Source organism: Cucumis melo, chromosome 8 (genome assembly GCF_025177605.1).
Source record: "Cucumis melo cultivar AY chromosome 8, USDA_Cmelo_AY_1.0, whole genome shotgun sequence".
Classification (NCBI taxonomy): domain Eukaryota; kingdom Viridiplantae; phylum Streptophyta; class Magnoliopsida; order Cucurbitales; family Cucurbitaceae; genus Cucumis; species Cucumis melo.
In genome coordinates this window covers 25,655,373-25,677,257 of record NC_066864.1, presented here as the reverse complement: position 1 = coordinate 25,677,257, position 21,885 = coordinate 25,655,373, and the positions used below count along the sequence as shown (strand labels likewise).

The 21,885-nt window shown below is 34.1% G+C and overlaps 2 protein-coding genes and 2 long non-coding RNA genes across 4 annotated transcripts; 2 read left to right on the top strand and 2 right to left on the bottom strand.

The window, feature by feature from the left end:
• Positions 1-1,995: 1,995 nt before the first annotated feature.
• Positions 1,996-3,048, bottom strand: LOC127150482 (uncharacterized). The gene is made up of 3 exons (XR_007822839.1): positions 2,960-3,048; positions 2,582-2,630; positions 1,996-2,427 (listed from the first exon to the last, which is right to left on the bottom strand). It is a non-coding gene; the product is annotated as an uncharacterized LOC127150482 (long non-coding RNA).
• A 78-nt stretch (positions 3,049-3,126) lies between these two features.
• On the bottom strand, positions 3,127-5,523 carry LOC127150715 (NAP1-related protein 2-like). Its single transcript, XM_051089218.1, has 6 exons — positions 5,512-5,523; positions 5,312-5,383; positions 5,068-5,181; positions 4,929-4,990; positions 3,382-3,439; positions 3,127-3,258 (listed from the first exon to the last, which is right to left on the bottom strand). The coding sequence occupies exons 1-6, from the start codon at positions 5,521-5,523 to the stop codon at positions 3,127-3,129; spliced, it is 450 nt and encodes a 149-aa protein (XP_050945175.1).
• A 1,988-nt stretch (positions 5,524-7,511) lies between these two features.
• On the top strand, positions 7,512-9,117 carry LOC127150481 (uncharacterized). The gene is made up of 3 exons (XR_007822838.1): positions 7,512-7,957; positions 8,101-8,182; positions 8,938-9,117. It is a non-coding gene; the product is annotated as an uncharacterized LOC127150481 (long non-coding RNA).
• A 6,514-nt stretch (positions 9,118-15,631) lies between these two features.
• Positions 15,632-21,160, top strand: LOC127150714 (uncharacterized). The gene is made up of 5 exons (XM_051089217.1): positions 15,632-15,758; positions 16,139-16,193; positions 16,402-16,531; positions 20,186-20,490; positions 20,941-21,160. The coding sequence occupies exons 1-5, from the start codon at positions 15,632-15,634 to the stop codon at positions 21,158-21,160; spliced, it is 837 nt and encodes a 278-aa protein (XP_050945174.1).
• Positions 21,161-21,885: the final 725 nt, after the last annotated feature.

The following is a 21,885-nucleotide window of genomic DNA, read 5'->3' as shown; positions in this document are numbered from 1 at the left end:
TTTTTAAGGTCAACTAGTTTGCAACACATGCATTGCACGTGAAATTTGTCATTTTATTTTAGTATATAAAAAAGTGAGATTTGTATAAATAGCATAGTATGAATTTGTAATAGTAGAATCTCGTATTGTGTGATCTCATATTATTAGAACATATCTAATTTCTATAAATATGAAAGTAAGCACATACAAGATAATATTAGCCACCAAGTTAATAATTAAAAAAACATATATAACAACAAAACTAATCTAATGTGGTTAATTTGGAAATGTGTAAATTAAAATCATGCACTATATTTCACATCTCAAAAATGAATAATTTCATCATAACAAACTTTCAGCAACAACCAAATTGAAAATTTGCTTCATTTCAGAGCTTAATTAACATTTAATTTTTTTTTCTTACTAACTCTTCCAGGCTCACCATTTGTTACAACCTCATAAGACACTTTTCTTCAAATTTGGCACCATTGAAACTATTCATAATTTGTCATAATCGATCACTTCTTGATCTTAAACTCTTCTCCACCTCGTTCTAACCGAAATTGAAAAACATAAATTAACAAAATATCATTTTAATGTTTACCTTCCTCGTGATGAAAGGGAGAAAAGTTAGGAAATAAGAGAGTATACCTCATAAACTTTCCTTTTTCATCACCTCCATGCTTGTATTTTTCTTTGTAGTTTTCTACCGATTTGATGGTGGCAAGCTAATAAGACGCTAAAAAAGAAGAAATCTTAAAAAGAACGCTCTAGTGTGAATTCTTCCATTAATTTCATGCATGTATATTCCTAATTGTTCAATGTTGTTCTTTTATGTTATTTGATTTATGAATCCAATGATCTATTTATAGATGTGATTTAATGGAGGTTGGAATTTGATTAGGTTATTGTTTTACTTGTAATATGAATAAATGATTTTGTAACTTCATTATTGAGTAACGTAATTTAATCATTAATTTTCTTTACTTAAATGCAACAATGAATGGTTATAACATTAATTATCAATTAAATTTAAGAGTCATTCTAACTACTTTAAAAATCTAGAAAACTACGTGAAATTATTTTATTAATTGTTTAGAAATAAAATTATGGGAGAAACTTTTTCACATACTTATTATTGAATGACAAAATTACTACCAAGTGAACTATGAGAAAACTTAAAATCAAAAGGTAAAATGAACTAACAAAATTATGCGTTTGAAAACATTTTATCAAAGTATATATTTTTCTCTCGTTGGTGCAAAACACTACTCTACATTCGTGCAAACAAAGAAACTTTATTGTTGGTGAGTTAAGAAAGAAAAAGAAACAAATTACAAAAAAAAAAAAGATTTTTTTGAATAAAAAGAAATGTGACTTTACATAGTTATAGCTAGAAGTTGTATTGAAAAATGTTATAACGAGCTTGTTAAAAGAATTATAGAACCTTTTATTGTTGTTAAATACCTATGAAAGTTAAAAAGATAGATACCCTAGTTTGACAACATTTGTTAAAGCATATATATCTCTTATTAATGCAAAAATATTCACTACAAGAAATCTGGCCTTTAATGTCGGTTTAAAACCGACATTAAAGGCCTTTAATGTCACTTGGCGACCAACATCTTTGCGAGCGTTATTAAAGGGCTTTAATGTCGGTTGGGCTTTAATGTCGGTTTATAACCGGCATTAAAGGCCTTCAATGTCGGTTATAAACCGACATTTTTGAAGGTGTTATTGAAGGCCTTTAATGTCGGTGGATAACCGACATTAAATATGTCTTTAATGTCGCTTATGATACATCTTTAATGTCGTTTTTCCACCGACATTAAAGATGTCTTTAATTTTTTTTTAACCGACATTAAAGCTGTCTTTAATGTCGTTTTGAAACTGACATTAACGATGTCTTTAATGTCGTTTCTTCAAATTTATTTTTATTAAATCCTTGCATTATTGTCCATTTTGTATGACACCAAATAGTTAAAAATGAAATCTTTTACTTGCACACATACAAAATAAAATCTTAATAATGTGTACATTTATATACAACTTGCTCCAAACACAAAGAAATTATGAAGTTTAATTATTACACTGATCATCCTTTGGGAAAAAAAGAAAGAAAGAAAGAAAAAGAATATATTGAGAGAGCAATAACTAAAACTGCAACTAATAGTAAACTAGAACGCTTCACAAATGACCAACTTCAAGATCTTGTCACAAAGATGAGGGTCTGGCTAATTGTACTCACTTGCAACTATTTCTTCTATTGCAGTCATTTGTTTAGTGATAGCTCCCTGTAAAAGACATCAAGAAGGTTCAATTAAGTAACAATGTTATGACTTAGTTGCTAGTAGAAATATTCACATTTGATTACTAATTAATAAAGTAAAGGGTTGGTTACCAAACATAACTTTTATTGCGCAATGCGGAAGGTAGATCCTTGTTAAACTAAGTATTTGAAACAACACCACCAAAAAAAAAATTGTTAAACCAAGTGCAACCACATAACCGTCTTACCAAGATAATATTGTAACTTGTTCATTCAAGTCTTCCTAAAAAACAAATTGAGAAACATGCTAAGATAAACTTTTTTGTATAATACCTTCAATTCCAAACAGTTGACTGAAGCTTGAACTTGAACCATCAATTTCCTACATATTATTTGGTGCTTGTGATTTGCTTGATTACATAGATAAGTGAACAATATATCTCTTGGTTGTTTTTATGGCTAAACAACAATTATTACAATAGAGCCATCAAAAACAAGAATCTGATTTGAACAACATAACCACATTACAAAGCAAAACAGCAAACAAAGCATACTCCTAAACTCAATGTCACGTTGCATTTGCTGAATATTCATAAGATAACCAAACAAAGCATAATTTCATAAATTTCTTAGCATAGTCATACGAATTTACTCATAATTGAAGCCTTTGGTAATGTCCTACAATACATTAACGTTAGAAAATATTGTTACCTCTATCTCTGTTCATTATTAGATTTCCTAAACTCAATGTCACGCTGCCTTTGCTGAAGCAAAAAATATATACAAATATACAATTGCAAGTCCTTGCAGCCGAAACCTACATAATTCAGTAAACATCACAAACAAAACAAAAATGTAAAAAATAGAAACCAGCTTATTTAACAATTGAAAAATAAAATGAATGGGCTCAAAGAATAGGTAAAGAGATATAAAACAAAGGCGAAGGAGATTACATTGTTGAAATATTTCAAAGGATTGGGCCATAGGTCCTCTTTAATTATCTCAGCTACCTGCATTTAAGCCAAAAAACCAAGCACGTAAGTACAAACCAAAAAAACTAATAGATAAAACGTTGTTGCATTTACAAGCCAAGCGTTTATATTATTATGGGGCAGAAAGATGTTCAGACTTACTTCATCATGAAGCTCAGTGATATCCTTTTGATCGGTTTCACCAAACCAACTGAAGAAGCTGCATACATCAATATTGATGAACAATAGCGAGCAAATATGTTAAATTTAAATTAAACCAGATACCACAAAAGGAAGAGAAAAGTGGAGGACGGTGTTACTAACTTTGACTTTTCGATTTGACAAAGAAAATTCATTGAGGATATGAAAGAATAAATCATTGTAGTAGGATAAGAGCTCAACAGTGAAGCATAACATCAGCACGTATTGGAAAATCAGAAGTTTCTTCCTTAAATACCTTTTAATATCTAATTAAACTTTATGTTGAATACACGGATTTAAAAACTTTTAAATGATATTATTCTACACTAGTGCACATAAGACTATTCATCTATTGTAGCTTTGAATAATTTTCTTTCGGTACACTGAATAAATCATTGCACCTGTCAAGAATAAAACAAATTATTTTAATAAAACAATACATTAAAATTTATCATGGTATTATTATATTTTTCAAAGGATCAATTTCTAGTTAAAAAAATAACTCTTCATTTGGTACCTAATTGGTTTTTGGCTCTCAATGTATTAAACAAATTTCTAATGACTTTTTTCTAAAAAGGCAAAATAATATATTAAATCATTTTGTGTTCATCAAAAAATAAAATCAATGAACTGAATTTAGATTCTCTCTCCCACAAGCTCCCCTTCTTAGGTAAAGAACAATCAAGGAATAGAATAGTAGAGTAGAAGACGAATCTAAACTCCTTGATGCAAGCCCCACTTGGCTTGAGTAGATGTAGCTCAATAGGTGGATCTCCACTCCTGTAATTGGGTCATTGCAATCTAGGTTGGATGTCTAATGGTTGAGGTGGTAATGATAGAATCTTGTACTTGAATCATAGCTCACTTTATCAAAGCAATGGGAAAGGAGACCGAAACATATGCCACTGAAAGATTCTACGGAGCAGAGGCAAATATGTACGATAAGAACAAGAGTAGGTAGGGTGGGCAACTGGTCAGATCTAGTATTGATTATATATGGATGATAATTTGAGCAGACAACTCACTCAGGGTCCTCGAACCAAAGATGGTAAATGACATTACAGAAGAGGTAAGCCATTGAACCCCTTCAAACATAGAATTGGTAGATGATCAATTATTAAATAATGTAGATTAAAGACTTGAATGAAACTAAGTTTTGAAATTTTTAGGTTAACATTAAATCAGAAATGTATGAGAAAAATAAATAGTACACCACTCTTTTCACATCTTTCTGCTTAGCCCTGCGGTTGAGCTGAAGAGATTATTTTTTAAAATTAATCGTAATTGTTGGCTTATTAACCATCATAGTAAATCTTTACCACACAATTGAAGAAGGTAAAGCATTAGTTGAAAGGGCAGCACGTTTTAAATGTGTTAAACGTTTACAACTTCAATTAAGGGAATTTCAAGCACGGTTTCCTAGAAGTACCAAGGTCATTGTCAAACCTTCAGGTCCTATGACTTTGTTCAAGATGGATGGAATAAAAAAGGAAGGGGTAAGGAAGCACCTGTCTTCAGTCAGCGGTCGTTTCTTCCCTTTCTTCTCACCATTAACTCCGTTTGAGGCACCCTATAAAGATTACCATCAGTCATTAATCTGATCAAATGAACACTTGGAATTATTGTTTTGATAGAAATAACAGTTACCGAGCCATCCTTCCACTTGATTGTTGTTCCAGTAATTTTAATTGCTCCATCTTCAAAGAATGTATATGTCTTCTCTAGCTTTCTATCTTCAAAATAAGGATTCTCATTGAAACTCTGTAAATTTAAGGAGTTCAGTGACAGATCATCATCACATTCTGCAATTGAAGGAGGATACCAAATAGGCCAAAAAAGTAGCATATGAATGATGAAAATGAGTAAATCAACCAAGTTAGCTGAAGCTTACAAACATGATGGAATAGCCCATCTTTACATCCTTTTGATCCTCCACTCCAAGAGAATCTAAATGCCTAAAGATCTGTGCCAAGAATAAGAGACCAACAGGCAACGGTTAAGAGAGTATATACTTGCACGCATTTGATTCTTACAACATCAAAAGTCTCTTTAAATTAGGACTTCAATATAAACTGAGTATAAAAAACTTGCAGAAATATCCATTTTTCAATCAAGTTATGCCTCAACGAAAACCCAGAAACCACACTTCAATTAGCAACAAGAATTAAATCTATTCCAAATACATCAACGAAACATGATTCAAGTTAGTTCCAAACGAAGGAAATGAAAAGAAAATACCGATAAAAAATGAAAACTCCACCAATGTCTAGGACACGCCCATGAACATGACCTTTGAGGAGGAATGAAAAGTTAGGCTTCTTTCTCTTGGTCGTGGAGCAGGCCACGAGGAAGGCTTACGGTGCGTGCGACTTCAATAAATTACAAGATTGAGAATAAATCGATAAAGGGGTACAGATGTCCCGACTGGCGTCGGGGCTGATCTTACGACAAGGTAGTGATGTTCCGACAAGGTAGCGATGTTCCGACGGGTTTTTGTGCAAGATCGGTCCCAAATCTCTTGGTTTGTGAGCACTTCAGTTTTCCCATTAAAAAGAGGTTAGGGATGCGGACGACAAATAGATCCAAAGCAAAAGAAACACAAACAAACACATTACATATTTAAAAAGGGATGGAAGAATCTGATGTATGCTGGTGGTAGTGGCGGCAGCTGTCGAAGGAGAGAGGGAAGAAAGTGATGAGATTGAGAAGGGTGAAAGAAATTTGAGAAAGATGATTGAGAAGGGTGAAAGAAATTTGAGAAAGATGAAAAATAGTGTGTAGGAGGGTTTGAGAAAAGAGTAAAGTAAGAGAGAGAAAGTTGAATTTTTACAAAATTAAAAAATAAAAATAAAATAAAAATGGACTTTAATGTCAGTTCAAAAAAAGCAGGGTGTTTAATGTCGGTTTTAAACCGACATTAAAGATAGATCTTTAATGTCGGTTTAAAACCGACATTAAACATCTGCCTTTTGAAAAACGACATTAAAGCCCATTTTTCACTTTTTTCACCCGACATTAAAGACTAGATTTCTTCTAGTGATTGCTATGCATTCTTGAAAAAAATTGAGAGAATGAATTGAGAAAAAATTTGAGAGAATGAATGGAGAAAAAAATACGCAACAAACAAATTAAGAAAAATGAATTAAGATTTTTGAAAAAAAAATAGTAGAGGATAGCTCTTTATATAGCTAGGAGCGGGCTCTTGAAATTCAATTATTAATATAATTAAATGTAAAATTATTAATTATATAATTAATATTTGGAAATTCAAACCAACAAAACTTTTTAAATTATAGTATTTCATCTTCTATCCTTTCACTTTTTTCTATCTTTTTTTTTCTATTAACCTTATACCACTTATTTTAAATATTATTTTTATTAATTTAGATATTAATCATTCATGAAAACGTTGTATTATTTGAAAATTTCATTACATATAATTTACTTATTAAACAAATAAATATTATCATTTTCTTAAAATAAAAATTTTAAGGCATACATTTGCACGATTTTTTTTTTTTTACTTTTAAGAATCTATTTGTAACGCCTCGAAAATTAAGATAATTTTTGGAAGATATTTACCTTAGTTTTGTTTAATGAGGTTCCAAAGAATGGACGTTATTTTAAAGATTTATTTGTTCTGTCACAGAAATTGGAGTTTAATTAAATAATTTTGGGTGCTTATTTAATTAAATTGGAGAAGTGGTTTCTTTATAGATTTGGAAAAACAAAAGATTAAGACAATTATATTTGATGAAATATAATTACTTTAGAAAATATATTGTATTGTTGAAAGAAGATAAAGAGATTTATTTGAAGAGTGATATTTTGGAGAAAGATATTGGGGAGAAAGAAAAAGAAATTTAAAGTAATACTTATATAATGGAAAATAAATTTATTATTTAATAAGAGATAATTAGGAGGAGATAGAAAAGTTTGATTAGATGGGAGTTTTAAATAAATGGAGATAAGATTTGTTTGTATTTGGAAAAGGAAAGAGAAAGAATAATAATAATGATATTATTATTATTGTTATTATAAATAAACCATTCGTTCTGCGTGCCTTCATCCTCTTCACAAACCCTAAAGGAAAAATCCTAGCCCCTTACTCACGCCGCGCCACCACCCTCTCCGATCACCTCTGCGAGTTTTTGGCCGACGAATGCCCAAGTTCCCTTCACGCGAGCCGTCTTTCGTCACGTCGTTTCTAGCGGGTTTCTCCATCCGTCACGGTTTGGTTTCGTGCCTTGACGTCATCGCTTCTTCGTCAGCTGACCGATTCTGTCTCACCGTCATAAGTGACGTCGAGCCGTCGATGAGTCGTTTGTTCAGTCGTGTTCCGCCGTCGTATACCTGAGCCGCTTCCAGCCGAGTTGTCTGAGCCGAGTCGTGTGTGTGAGCCGCATCTTCCTCAGCCGTCTGTTCGAGTCGAGTTTTCCACCAGAGCCAAATTCACCTGCACACGTGAGCTACCTTCCCCTTGTTGAGCCGCCAGACTAGAATTTTGTCCTTTTTCCACCTATTTGGACCTATTTTGGTAAGTTTTAATGGGTGGGTAATACCCATTAAATGGAAATTTTGGACTCTAATTAATTTAATTTGGATTTAATTTATATTTTTCCCTTAAGGTTCAGTTGGATAACACTTTGAAAAAATAATATGTGAAATTTTGCCAATAAGGTTTCAACCTCAACCTTGGGTTTTATCTATTGGAAAGTTTCGACGATGCTAGATAGGGATTAAACGTTTAACAAATCTCGAGGTAAGAGATTCTACTACTGGACTTTCTAACTAAATTTAATAGACTGCATGTACTTACGATTATGCAATTGATGGTAGCTAAGAGGCATAATGCGATGCCATAGATTATGATTGAGGCTAAGTTGATGGCGATGACTGATGATATGTTATTAATGATGTTTGTTATGTTTATGCTTATTATGATACATGATATGTTAATCACATGCTTAAGGACGCTACGACTAATATTCATGTTATGTTATGATGCTTATGATGATGTCAAATGTTTTTGGTTTATGGTGTGTCTGTTAACTTTAAATGATAAGTTTCTTACCCCACCTGTATCATGATCCTATCTATGGGGTCACTCACACAACTAGGGGTGTTTCTACGGGATCACTCGCACGAATAGGGGTGTACCTACGGGTCACGTGCACGGTTAGGGGACAATTATATTATGTATACAGGGTCGCTTGCACAACTAGGGGTGTTCCGACGGGATCACTAGCACGATTAGGAGTGTACCTACGTATTAAATACATATTATGGAGTGTGTACCTGCGATCACTCGCACGGCTAAGGGTGTCCCCATAGGATTGCTCGCACGATTTAGGGATGTTCGTACGGTCTCACTCACTTAGGTGTGCTCCGTTGGACACACGATGCTACGTTTATGTTTCTAATGAAAAGTTAACAGAGATCACCCAGTGGGACTAGTAATGGGTCCCTTACTGAGTATATTTATATACTCACTCTTTTTTATGTTTAATATTTCAGGCTAAGGTAAATAACCTAAGAAGCTGGCGAGGACAGCAAGGGATCCGTGGTATGCCATATGAGGACACAGTTCAGCTTCTGCACTTATTTATATGTCTTTCAGTTTTTTAAATTTTAGCCATTTTACTTAAGATTTTGTCCTATTTATTTGTTTTTAGTTCTTTAAAATTGTTAGAACCCGCGGGTCATGTTTTCAAATTATTTTTTTTGTTAATTTTGATAACCTTATACTTTTGTGAACATTTTGATATTAATTTTATAAAGATTTTAGTTAACATCTTTTTTTTTAAAAAAAAAATGTCTTTTGATGTTTATCCTTTGAGTAATGACCTTAACTTAATTTAAAACTTCGGGTCGTTACACCATTTATGTAAATCCATAATAAATAAACAATAACAACTTAGAAAGTCATTAGGATGCGGTTATTTTCATTGTCATTTTCATAGAAATAGTAAAATAAATTGTAAATAATTAGTAGTTAATAGTCTTAAATAATAGAAGAAAAATTGTGCTTAGTTTATGAAAAAACAATTAACTATTAATTATTTAAAATAAATATTTGAAAAAAGATAAAAGCAATTAACTATTAATTATTTGTTGGGTATAAAGAAAGTAAATGTGGAGGTAATATTTAATTTTCAATTCTTCAGTTAAAAGCATTAATTAATTATAAATATAATAAAATGAAATGAAAATGACAATTATAATAAAACCAAAGTTGTAACTAAGTAAATTCAACGTTTAAAAATAGCAATATGGAGAAAGAGTTATGAAAGGAAAACCTAATAAATTTCTGCCAACATGAGCTTAACTTAACTGATACTTGTATGAACCTATGGATAAGAGGTCTTGAATGTTGTTTTCCACTCATCATCTGGTTTAATTTGAATGTGGTGGTAGATGCATTACCTAATTGGTTGAGGAGATTGGATAAACAAGAGATCAATCGAGAGCCTATATTTGACTGTGATTTTTTTTATGGCTCTACTGTCAACACAAAGTCTCCAACTGCCATCTTTTTTCGGTGCAAGTAAGACTGGGACTGTAACGACCCAACTTTCCGGACTAAGCTGAGGTCACTACCAAATACCAAAACTCGACCATTCAACATAAAATTTAAAACGGACCAGTTACGATTCATTAAAACATTAGAAACCTTACAAAAGACAGTTTCGGGCCCTATTTTAAATAATTCAAAAAGTCACAAAATAAAAATATCAAGTCACCAGTTCAAAATCACAAGTCAAAATATTCTGACAAAATACATAGCGGAAGCGATAAGAAAACCTGCCCCTCACTGTGCCCCTACCTGAAAAGTTAAAGAAGAGAAAGGGTGAGTATAAACATACCCAGTAAGGGACCCACTACTGGGCCCGTTAGGGGACAACAATTAACTTCCTATTCGGGGGTACCCTACATAACAGTCTAGTGGTTCCGTAGAACGCACATATCAGTCTAGTGCTCCCGAAGGATGCACATATCAGTCTAGTGCTCCCGAAGGATGCACATATCAGTCTAGTGCTCCCGAAGGAATGCACATATCAGTCTAGTGCTCCCGAAGGATGCACATATCAGTCTAGTGCTCCCGAAGGATGCACATATCAGTCTAGTGCTCCCGAAGGATGCACATATCCGTAAGGCACACTACCCCATAGATGAAGCTAACCGTTACCCCTCAGTCCATACTAAACTGTCTACATCAGTCACATCCCAACGGCATTCATATTACAGTTCCGCCATAAGCTTTGTCAGTCAGATAGTATAGGTTTAAACATCTACACCCTCAGTTGCTATATGCATTACCAATTCGCACACCATTAGGGAAAACCCTAGATCCAATCGACTAACCAACCAAAAACCGGACTCACTGTCCTTCCCCGTCCGAACTCCATGAACCACATCCAGACCAGTGTTTTACTACATACTGAACCGTAACTTCAAGGTCCATCAACATAAAATCTCAATCCACAATTAGCAGTCACAATATATTTACATCAGACAAAATACAATAACAGTACTTAACAGTCAACACGCATGCAGTTATTTAGTACAGTCACTAACGTGTAATCCCCTGTGGACTTCTACGTTTTTAGCCTGGATTCTGGGTCCAGTAGTAGGAAAACCCTTACCTGATACTCGGTTATGCCCCTCGATCGAATTCACGCTCAACGGATCAACCTGAACGATAACACAAGGGTTTTAGTTGATGACTTTAGTAGCAGTTGTTTTAAAAGGTCATCCGTTGACTTACCCAAGGAAAGGAGAACTACCTCCAAAACAAGCCTACCGCGAGACCCGGGAACCCAAGCGTCAACTCTGTACTACCTTCAAGGAAGAAAAGTAGGGTCATATCTTATTCCAACATTCAAACTCGAATCGGACGTGGTAACATTAGGGAATTCATCAAAACAATCCTTACCGAAGACTCACCGTGAACCGAAGTGGAGGTAGGAAGGCTTAGGTGGCTCGGCTCGGCTCGGCTTGGCCTCGGCTCGGCTTAACTCGACTTGGTTCTCGGCTCGGCTCGGCTTGGTTCTCGGCTCGGCTCGGCTCGGCTTGGTTCTCGGCTCGCAGCTCGGCTTGTGGCTCGGCTCAACTCGGCTCGGCTCGGCTCAACTCGGCTCGCGGCTCAGCTCACTTGGCTCGCGGCTCGGCTCACTCGGCTCGCGGCTCGGCTCACTCGACTCGCGGCTCGGCTCACTCGGCTCACTCGGCTCACGCGGCTCGCTCGGCTCGGCTCGCGCGGCTCACTCGGCTCGGACTGGAAGCGGTTTTGGGTCGGGTCAGCTTGGAACCGGGTCGGGTTTTTGCAGCGCGAAACGGGCAATCACGAACGGTGGCTCTCCGGCGTCCGACGACCGTGGCGAACGACAGCTGGGAGGCGTTACAGGAGACGGAGACGGAGAGGAAGAGAGATATGGTGGCGGAGACGAAGGCGGAAGAGAAAAAAAAACCGGAGAGGTGCGGCGGCGTCGGGCGATTTGAAGTCGAGAGGAGATCCGAATGGATGGGGAGCCGCGGCGGACGACGGTGGCCGTGGCAGACGACTACCACACGGACGGAGACGGAGGAGCCGGCGGCGATGCAGAAACGAGGAAGAAAGAGATGGAGGAAGAAGAGAAGATGGATGGGGCTCGGGTGGCTGTGGCGCGGCGTGAGGAAGAAGAAAGCGGAAATGAAGAAAAAAAATTTCGATGGGGGGGGGGGGGCGGCGCGCGACTTAGGGTTAAAAAAAATAATAATAATTTTTATTTTATATATATATATATATATATAACCCTTAATAATTATATAATATTAATAATAATATTATAAAGTAATAATAATATATAATAATATTAATATTAAAAAAAATAAATTAATATTATGTAATAAACATGTTATTGTTTTAAAATAGTAATATTACTATAATATTAAATAATAATAATTATTATAATATTAATATTATAATAAATAAAATAAATATTAATAATAATAATAATTATAATATTAATATTATAATAAATAAAATAAATAATAATAATAATAATAATATAATTAATATTATATTATCATTATATCAACTTACACCCACATTTAGATTTCCGAATCATTTACATAAAACGAGAAAATCTTACCTCGAATTTTCGGGGCGTTACAGGGACAGCACAAGAACTTAAGCTTGGTTGAATATGGCATTTGCTAAGGAGTTCTTCTATTTGTTCGAGAAGAATTTGATACTTCGTAGGGTTCATTTTGTAGTTTGGTAGATTAGGTAATGTGATTTCGGGCATTAAGTCTATTATGTGTTGTATGTTCTTTTGATTATGTGATTTTTGGAAATTTCGCTAAAAGGTGAGCAATCTAAATAGGTAAGTTGGTTTATGTGGATGTAATGTTGGTTGCTTTAATGACAAGGCTAAAAGAGGTGTGGTATTCGTTGGTATGAAATCTTTACCATCGAGAATTGTGAAGAGTTGCTTGTCTTTACTAAAGCTAAGTTTTATTTTAGCTGAGTTGCCTATAGGTAAAAGAACCACTTGTCAACTCATCCAATCAAACTTAATGGTGTTAGCTCTACCCCTATGTACATAATCAGTGTCATACTGCCAAGGACGTCCTAAAAGAATATGGCAAGCATCCATTTCTAGAACATCAAATATAATTTGATCTTGATAGTGTTGTCTTATGGATAAAGATACAATGCAGACCTCACTAACAATAGCTTCTTCCCCCTTTTTGATCCAACTAACTTTATAGGGGTTTGGGTGGGGTTCAATTTTTAAATTTAGGGTAGTAACAAGCTTTTTAGACACTATATATTTTCACTACTACCACTAGCAATAATAACTTGACATGCTTTACCATTAATTGTGCATCTTGTTTTGAAAAGTGAGTTTCTATGAGGTATGCGATTAGCTGTTGGAGTGAGGACTCTTTGAACAACACAAGACAGTTGATCTCCCTCATCCGAGGTTGAAACTGCATAGTTATTATCATATGAATTATCATCTTCTTGCCTTTCTTCAATTGTCAAAGCTCTTCTTTGAGGGCACTCATTGGAGAGATGTTCTTGTTGACCACACCTGAAACATTTACCTAAAGTAGGACGGGTATAGATGTTGTTAATTTTCTTTTTACTAGAGCTTTCATCTGATTTTGTGGTTAGATTTTTGGGTGGAATGTCATCCTTCTTGATGGACCGTGGAGATGTAGATGAGCTCCCTTGTTGAAAATTTCTAAATGAGTCAGTGGGATTCGTCCTTTGTTGCTGTTTATCCCAATTGCTCTTTCGTTGATAAGTCTTGGTTTTCTTGATCTCGTCACTCTCTTCAATCTTAGACACCAAAGAAATAGCATCTGAAAGAAAAGTGATTGAATGTAAGTGGGCAATGTCTTTAATTTCATCACGCAAACCGTGAATAAGTCTCGAAATTTATTGGTGTTCATTTTTAAGGAGGTTGTTGTGAGCGCCTAGTTTATGGAACTCTTCTGTGTAGTCCATGATATTTTGGGAGCCTTAGTGACATTATTGATATTGATTGAATCATTTTTTCATTAGCCTTAGCATCTTTGGCCAGCTTCTAATAGGTTTCTTTTTCTCTTTTCTTGGTTTATCTTCTTTAATTTTTTGTGATGTCTTGTCTTATAATTTTTTTTCACTTTTCTTGGTTTATCTTCTCTGTTCTGATGCCCATGAATTTCATCCTTTACTTAAATTCTTTGTTTAGTGGTAGAAAAATGTTTTCAACTTTAGGTTTAGGTTCAACTTCATATATGATGATTGCTACAAAATTCGTTTACTTTATGTTGAATTCATATGTTGTATTTAGTCCCTGTTTATATCTTTCAATTTTGTCCTAATTTAATTTTCTTTGATCTTTTCAGAATTCTTCATTTCATAACTCTTTTTTCAAGGTAATATGGCTGCGAAGTATATTTCTTTGCTACATTTCAATGTTTTGTAATTTTACTATATTGTAAGAATTAGGCAGTACTTATGGATTTAACAAACTTTGTGCTTGAACTATTTATTTGAACATTTTTTTTGTGCAACTATATTATTTTTTCATTGAATATATTACTCTAATTTTCATGGACGATTCTAACTGTGAACATTATTTTTGTGCCACTGAATGTCAAATGTGCCATAGTTTCAAAAATGTGTTTGATAAAATATGTTAGGAAAAATAACTTTGCAAAAATAACTTAGTAAAAGAAAGAGTAGGGAAAATAACTTAGGACCAATAACTTTGCAAAAATAGCATACGAAAAACAAAATTAGGAAAAATTAATTTGCAAAAATATCTTAAGAAAATTTCTTTGCAAAAATAACTTAGGAAAGTTGTGTTAAACGATTATTGCTTAAACATAATAGAAAAAACCAATTGTGTTAAACTTAGGAAAAATGATAATTCACACTTTTATCAAATTATTTCAAGCTTTCAAAAGAAAAAAAAAAGGACAATTAACAACTTTTGACAATGTTTGATACAAAAATAAATAAATATAATAAAAATGAATATTGGTAATTAGGTTGGCGGTTGATAAAATCAAACTATACTTGTGTTTTCATTCAATCAACTTCCTTTTAGCTTTTATTAATAAATAAATCAAAGGAATAATTATTAAAAAAAATTCTAATTCAACTTTTTCATTGAAATTTTTTTTTACGAAAATATTTAGCATAAAACAAAACTTGTATATAAAAATTTGTATCATAATTTTGAAGAAGAAAAGATTTTTCATTATGCATATTTTTAAAGAAGACAATTTGTATCATAAAAAGAATAATAGTATGATAAAATAGAAGAAAAAGAAGAAATTTGTATCATACTTAGATAAATATAAATAATCAATGGTAGTATGACAAATGCATTTACAAAAGAATGATACTATGTCGTGGTTAAAATTATGCAAAAACTTGTATAATTTTTTTTATAATTTTATTTTACAAAATTAATAAACTTATAACTTTTTTTTTTAAAAAAATCATATCGACAAAATAAACAAAAACAAAGTAATGAAAAAGAATAGAAATTAAATAATTAAAACAAAAAGTAGTAATTAAACTTTCTTCTAAAATTATTTTTATAATATGTAATCACTTACGAAAAATGTAATTGAACAGGTTATTAGTACTGATCTTGTAATGGATCTACAAGAACTTTCTACAATACTAACTGTATTTATAGCATCACAACACCAATTACTAATGACGTTGGAGTTATTATTCAATGACCACAAGAGGTTAGAGCATACATCCTTTGACAGTAGACATCGAATTAGGCAGTTGGCGTACTTCCGCCTAATCCATGAGTTCGACCTAGTTTGTCGTCGAAGTACTAGAATGGATAGAAGATGCATGTTTTGTCATTCTATGCCATCTACTTAGGACGACTTGTGGATTAGCGGGAATGAAAGTTATCGATGTCAAGGAGATGGGTTGTCATGTTTCTCCACATATAAGCGGACAACATCAAGAATCAAATGATTCAAAGAGAGTTCGTACGATATGGTGAGACATCTTCTAGGCATTTCAATATAGTCTTGTTGGCGGTTTTATGCTTGCATGATGAGTTGTTGAAAAAACCACAGTCGGTACCAAACACATGTACAATCCCCGATAGAAGTAGTTTGACGTAAGTACCAATTATTTGGATGTTAGTTGTAGGTGTCCCAGTTAGCGTATGAATATTTACAATTTCACTATACTACACAGATGCGTTAGATGACACATACATAAAGGTCAATGTTAGCACAACCGATCATCCGAGGTATAGGACACGGAAGGGCAAAGTTGCGACGAACGTCCTAGGTGTTTGTGATGCAAAAGAAAATTTTGTGTTTGTTTTAGTTGGCTGAGAAGAATCGGCAACTAGTTTGCGAATCTTAGTGATGCAATTTCAAGACCTAACGGACTAAAGGTTCCCAAGGGTAAATAGCTAGACATCTTCTCTTCAAATATTTGTTTTATATTCGTAGGATGAGCTTTGAAATAGTCAAGTTCTTAATAGGGTATTACTACCTATGTGATGTTGGTTACCTAAATGTTGAGAGTTTCCGGCTCTATATAAATGAGAAAGATACCACCTTTCAGAGTGGCGTGGTGGAGGTAATGCACCTACAACAACACGAGAGTTCTTCAACATGAACATTCCTCTACATGGAATGTGATTGAAAGATCTTTCGAGCTATTGAAGGGTCGATGGACAATCTTACGAGGAAAGTTATACTACCGACTCCAAGTCTGATATCGAACGATAATGGCTTTTGTCTCTTGCACAACCTTATAAATAGAGAGATGAATAACGCTGAAATCCTCGAGGAATTTGATGAAAGTTATTTAACCTATGCCACAATTGGAGGTGATGACATTCACTACATTGAGACCTCCAAAGAATGGAGTCAACGGAGGGACGAATTAGTGCAAGAAATGTTTAAGTGAATGGGAGTTACGTAATCTGTAATGCCCTTACTGTTATTTAACTATTGTAAATGCATAGGGTATTTTTTGAATGTGATTGAAATGGTAGTTAATGATATACAATTTACTTGTAAATGCATTGGTTTTGATTTATTATGCATTGGCATGTTATGATGAACACTGAATGATAAAGTTGATTGCATACAGTTTATTATGTTACATATGTCACCCTTATGTTACTCACTTGTTTAACTTGTGTAGGTATATACACTAGCATGACAAGTTCTTCACATGCACCCAAACACATTTAGACTAAAGAGGAAGAAGCCAAACCCGTGGAGTGCTTAATGGAGTTGGTCTCATCCAATGGGTGAAGATCTAATCACGAAACTTTCAGACCTAGGTATTGGCACAACTGTAGCAGATGATAGTATAAAAGTTGCTAAGGACTAACATCCAGGGATCGTCGACCATAGACTGTTGAATTAAAGCCCTAAAAAGAACCTACCAAGTGATCATAGAAATGTGAGGGGCATCCTGCAGTGGATTTGGTTGAAACGAAGAATACCAATGCAATATTGCAGAAAGGGAGGTGTTCGACAATTGGGTGAAGGTATATATCTCATATAGAATGTTTTACGTTTATAATCCTAATCAACAATTAATTTATTCAAATGTCTATACAGAATCATCTTGCAATTAAGGACCTCAGAAACATAATGTTTCCTTATTATGATGACCAATTTTATGTTTTTTTTGCAAAGATCGGGCTACGGGAGCACGATCAAAGACCTTCACTGATGTAGGGTCTAATGTGCCAAGAGACTTCGATGGTTTTCCCGATTCTCATGATTAAGAGATTTCGCCAATGTATAGTCAGAGACTACATATGTAATGACCCAACTCTTTATATTAAGCTGAGATCATTACTACTTAAAAGGAAAATAAAACTTCTTAAATCAAAATGGAAACTAATAAATGCTCATAATCAAAAACCTCAAATACTCACTAAAATCATAAATAAACAAAGGTAAGTAGAAATAAATCTCAAAATAAAATTCTAGCTCGGGTGCTATCTAGTTTTAAAAGAGTAAAAATAAAAATACATAAATACTGAAATAAAAAAAACTAATAACATAAGGCAGTTGCAAAAGTGTTTCCCTATGGCACGCCATGGTCACTTCTTGTCATTCGCCAGCTTTTCTCTGTCCTTACCTTTACCTTTGCCTGAAAAATTAAACATAAAAGAGTGAGTTTAAAAATATACTCAGTAAGGGACCTACTACTTGTCCCGCTAGGTGTCTGTTAGCTTCCTATTAGAGTCCTGTAAAGTGGTACCTCTAAACTGGCACCTCTAAACTGGCACATTCTCAAACATGCACAATTTGTGATCCCGTAGGAATATCTCTGGTCTTCGATGAACCCAAAGGAACACCTAGGACAAAATTGTTCTTTGGTGAACACAAGGAACACCTAGGACAAAAATGGTCTTTAATGAAATCGAAAGAAACACTAAGACAATCGGGCTGTAAGTGATGCCGTCGGACCACTCATACTGGACTGGTGATCTCGTCGGACTACGTAGTCATAAAAAGGTGGTGATCTTGAGGGACACCCATATGAGTACGACTCTAATAGATATAAAGCTAACAGTGCACCCTATCCATAGCATGTAGCATAACATAACATTATAAGCATGACATGAAAGTTAATCATAGCATCTTAATCAAGATTAACATTTCATGCATTAACATCAAGATCATCAATCATCATCAACATAACTCTGTCATGACTATCAGTCATCATAAACATAAACTCATTATGCATCTTAGCTGCATCAATGCATAATAGAAAATTACAAGCAAGCTCTTACTTTAGTTCGAAGGTCTAGTAGAAGAATCTTTTACCTGAAGATTAGCTTAATCAAAAAATACAATCCTAATAGCAAGGTCAAACTTCCCAAGAAAATTCTAAACAGTAAGGATAAAATACTAAGATAATAAATTTAATGGTTGCTTAAAGACCCAAAATCCATTTAATTCAACTTACTCAAAGTTGAGGTTGAATCCAACTTATTCTTGGTTGGGAAAAATTCCACGACTCAATCTTCCAGTTAAAATCTAACCAAAATAATCCAAAATTAAATTATTTATGGTCTAAAATTAATATTTGTTGGGCATTAACCAAAACCCAATCAAACTTACCAAAAATAGATGAAAAAGGGTAAAAAAATAAGCTTGACGGCTCAAAATGGCTTGGTTAGAGGGGAACCGGCTAGGCGGCTCAGCTTGGAAAACAGGGGTCGACTCGGACGTAGCTCGGGGTTGAGGCTGGAAATGGCTCAGATGCGGCTTGTGCAAGTTGGAGTTTGCGCATGTGGCTCGACGGCTGCGCTCACGGCTAGACTTGATTAAAGGAAGGATTAGCTCGCGACTTACATACGATTGGCGGGTGGCTTGACGCGAAAGACAGCTCAGACGCTGCAAGCCTCGATGACAACTCGGGTAGACGATGACTCTTCAACGACAGTTGGATTGGATGAGATGCACCGATCGGTGATGGATGACGGCTCCTTGGCGGTGATCAGCACGGCAGAAGGAAGTGGAGAATAGGTAGCACGACCGACGACGTAAGTGACGTGCGACGACGCTCGTGGTGGTTTGCGAACGATAGAGAAACGACTAAACGAACGACTCGTCGACAGAAATGATGACTCATGAAGAAACGATGAAAACGGACGGTGCGTGGCGGAGGTGAGCGTTGATGGCGGCTAGGGTTGTGAGGAAGGAGATGAGTAAATTTTTTTTCCTTTCACGCTTTACGAGGACTTCTTTAAATAAAGAAAATAATAATAATAATAATAATAATAATAATAATAATAATAATAATAATAATAATAATAATAATAATAATAATAATAATAACAATAATAAGAATAACAATAATAATAATAATAATAACAATAATAATAACAATTTATTATAATAATAATAATAAGAATAATAATAATAATAAGAATAATAATAATAATAATAATAATAATAATAATAATAATAATAATAATAATAATAATAATAATAATAATAATAATAATAATAACAATAATAAGAATAACAATAACAATAATAAGAATAACAATAATAATAACAATAATAAGAATAATAATAACAACAATAAGAATAATAACAAGACTACTAAGACTAAGAATAGTAATAGTAATAGTAGTAATAGTAATAGTAATAATAGTAATAATAGTAATAATAGTAATAACAGTAGTAACAGTAACAGTAGTAACAGTAACAGTAGTAACAGTAACAGTAGTAACAGTAACAACAGTAACAGCAACAGCAACAGCAACAGCAACAGCAACAGCAACAGCAACAGCAACAGCAACAGCAACAGCAACAGCAACAGCAACAGCAACAGCAACAGCAACAGCAACAGCAACAGCAACAGCAACAGCAACAGCAACAGCAACAGCAACAGCAACAGCAACAGCAACAGCAACAGCAACAGCAACAGCAACAGCAACAGCAACAGCAACAGCAACAGCAACAGCAACAGCAACAGCAACAGCAACAGCAACAGCAACAGCAACAGCAACAGCAACAGCAACAGCAACAGCAACAGCAACAGCAACAGCAACAGCAACAACAACAACAACAACAACAACAACAACAACAACAACAACAACAACAACAACAACAACAGCAACAGCAACATCATCATCATCATCATCATCATCATCATCATCATCATCATCATCATCATCATCATCATCATCATCATCATCATCTTTTCTTTCAAATACAAATTCAATTAATTATATAATCACATATATAGTTAATCATAATTCCTTCAAATACAATTCACTTGAAACAATCAATTTCAATCATAAATTCCAATTTTCAAATAATTAGATATTTTTCCAAGTTAGCTAATAAATTCTAATTTCTACAAATCAAAGATTTCATAAATTAAAACAACTAACACCCAAAATAATTTCAACAATTGTCAAAAATTAAACTTAAGATAATTAAGAACAAGATTACCTTAATTTGGAGTGTTACAGGATATGTCACTTGATGAGCTGATAGGCACACAGGCAATCGATCTAGTAAAGCCAAAAATGCTTTGAGTGGAAGAAAAAGGAAACACGGTGACCAATTATCTGACACGCTCGAGGCCACTAGGAACGCAATGGAATTTGTGAATGACCAATTGAAGGCGATTGCAGATGGCCAAAAGAGAAACCTGCAATGGAGGATGAACATTGTGGAGAAGTCATCAAACAGTTGTAGGATATTCTTGAACTAAGTAGCCGAGAAAGGGTGCAGCTTATGCAAATCATTTTTCGCAATGTGGAAGACATAGAAGTATCCCTGTCAATACCCACAGAGCTGAAATTAGAGTATTGCATTGTTATGCTGAAAGATATCGTTTGACCGATTATCGATTACTTTTCTTTGTTTCTTGTTTAGGTGGTTATAGAGGTTTAATTGTGAAACCTTGGTCACATTCTAAACTACGCGATAAGAACTGACGATTGGAAGGATTGCGATATAAGCTGTTTAAGGCGTTCTAGCTGCGCGTAAAGAAAGTGTTATGTGATGAGATAGAAGCATTGTGAGCTTTCTTTACCAAGAAGTAGCTGGCATCATAAGGTCAGTGAGTTGATTTGACTTTTTCGCTAAACTGAATTTAGAAAAAGAAGGTGGTAGAAGCTACGTGGCGAGTTGGCATTGGGTGAAGCTCACCGTCGAACATAAGTAATCATTTTATCTTGAATAATCTCATTGAAAAAGCTTATAAATAAGGGAATTTTGACTAATTTGAGAGCTTAATTACCTTGTGTTTTCTTAAGAAAGAGTTGGATGAATTGCCAAGATTTTCAGTAAGTTATTACAAGTCAAAATTCCGCAAGAATTTGTAAATAAAGAGGTCAACTTGTTGTGAGTGATTTCTTCTTTAAAACGTTTTCAAACTAAATGAATGTATATTGTATTTGAATCCTTGAATATTTCTTATTTAATTTCTGGAGC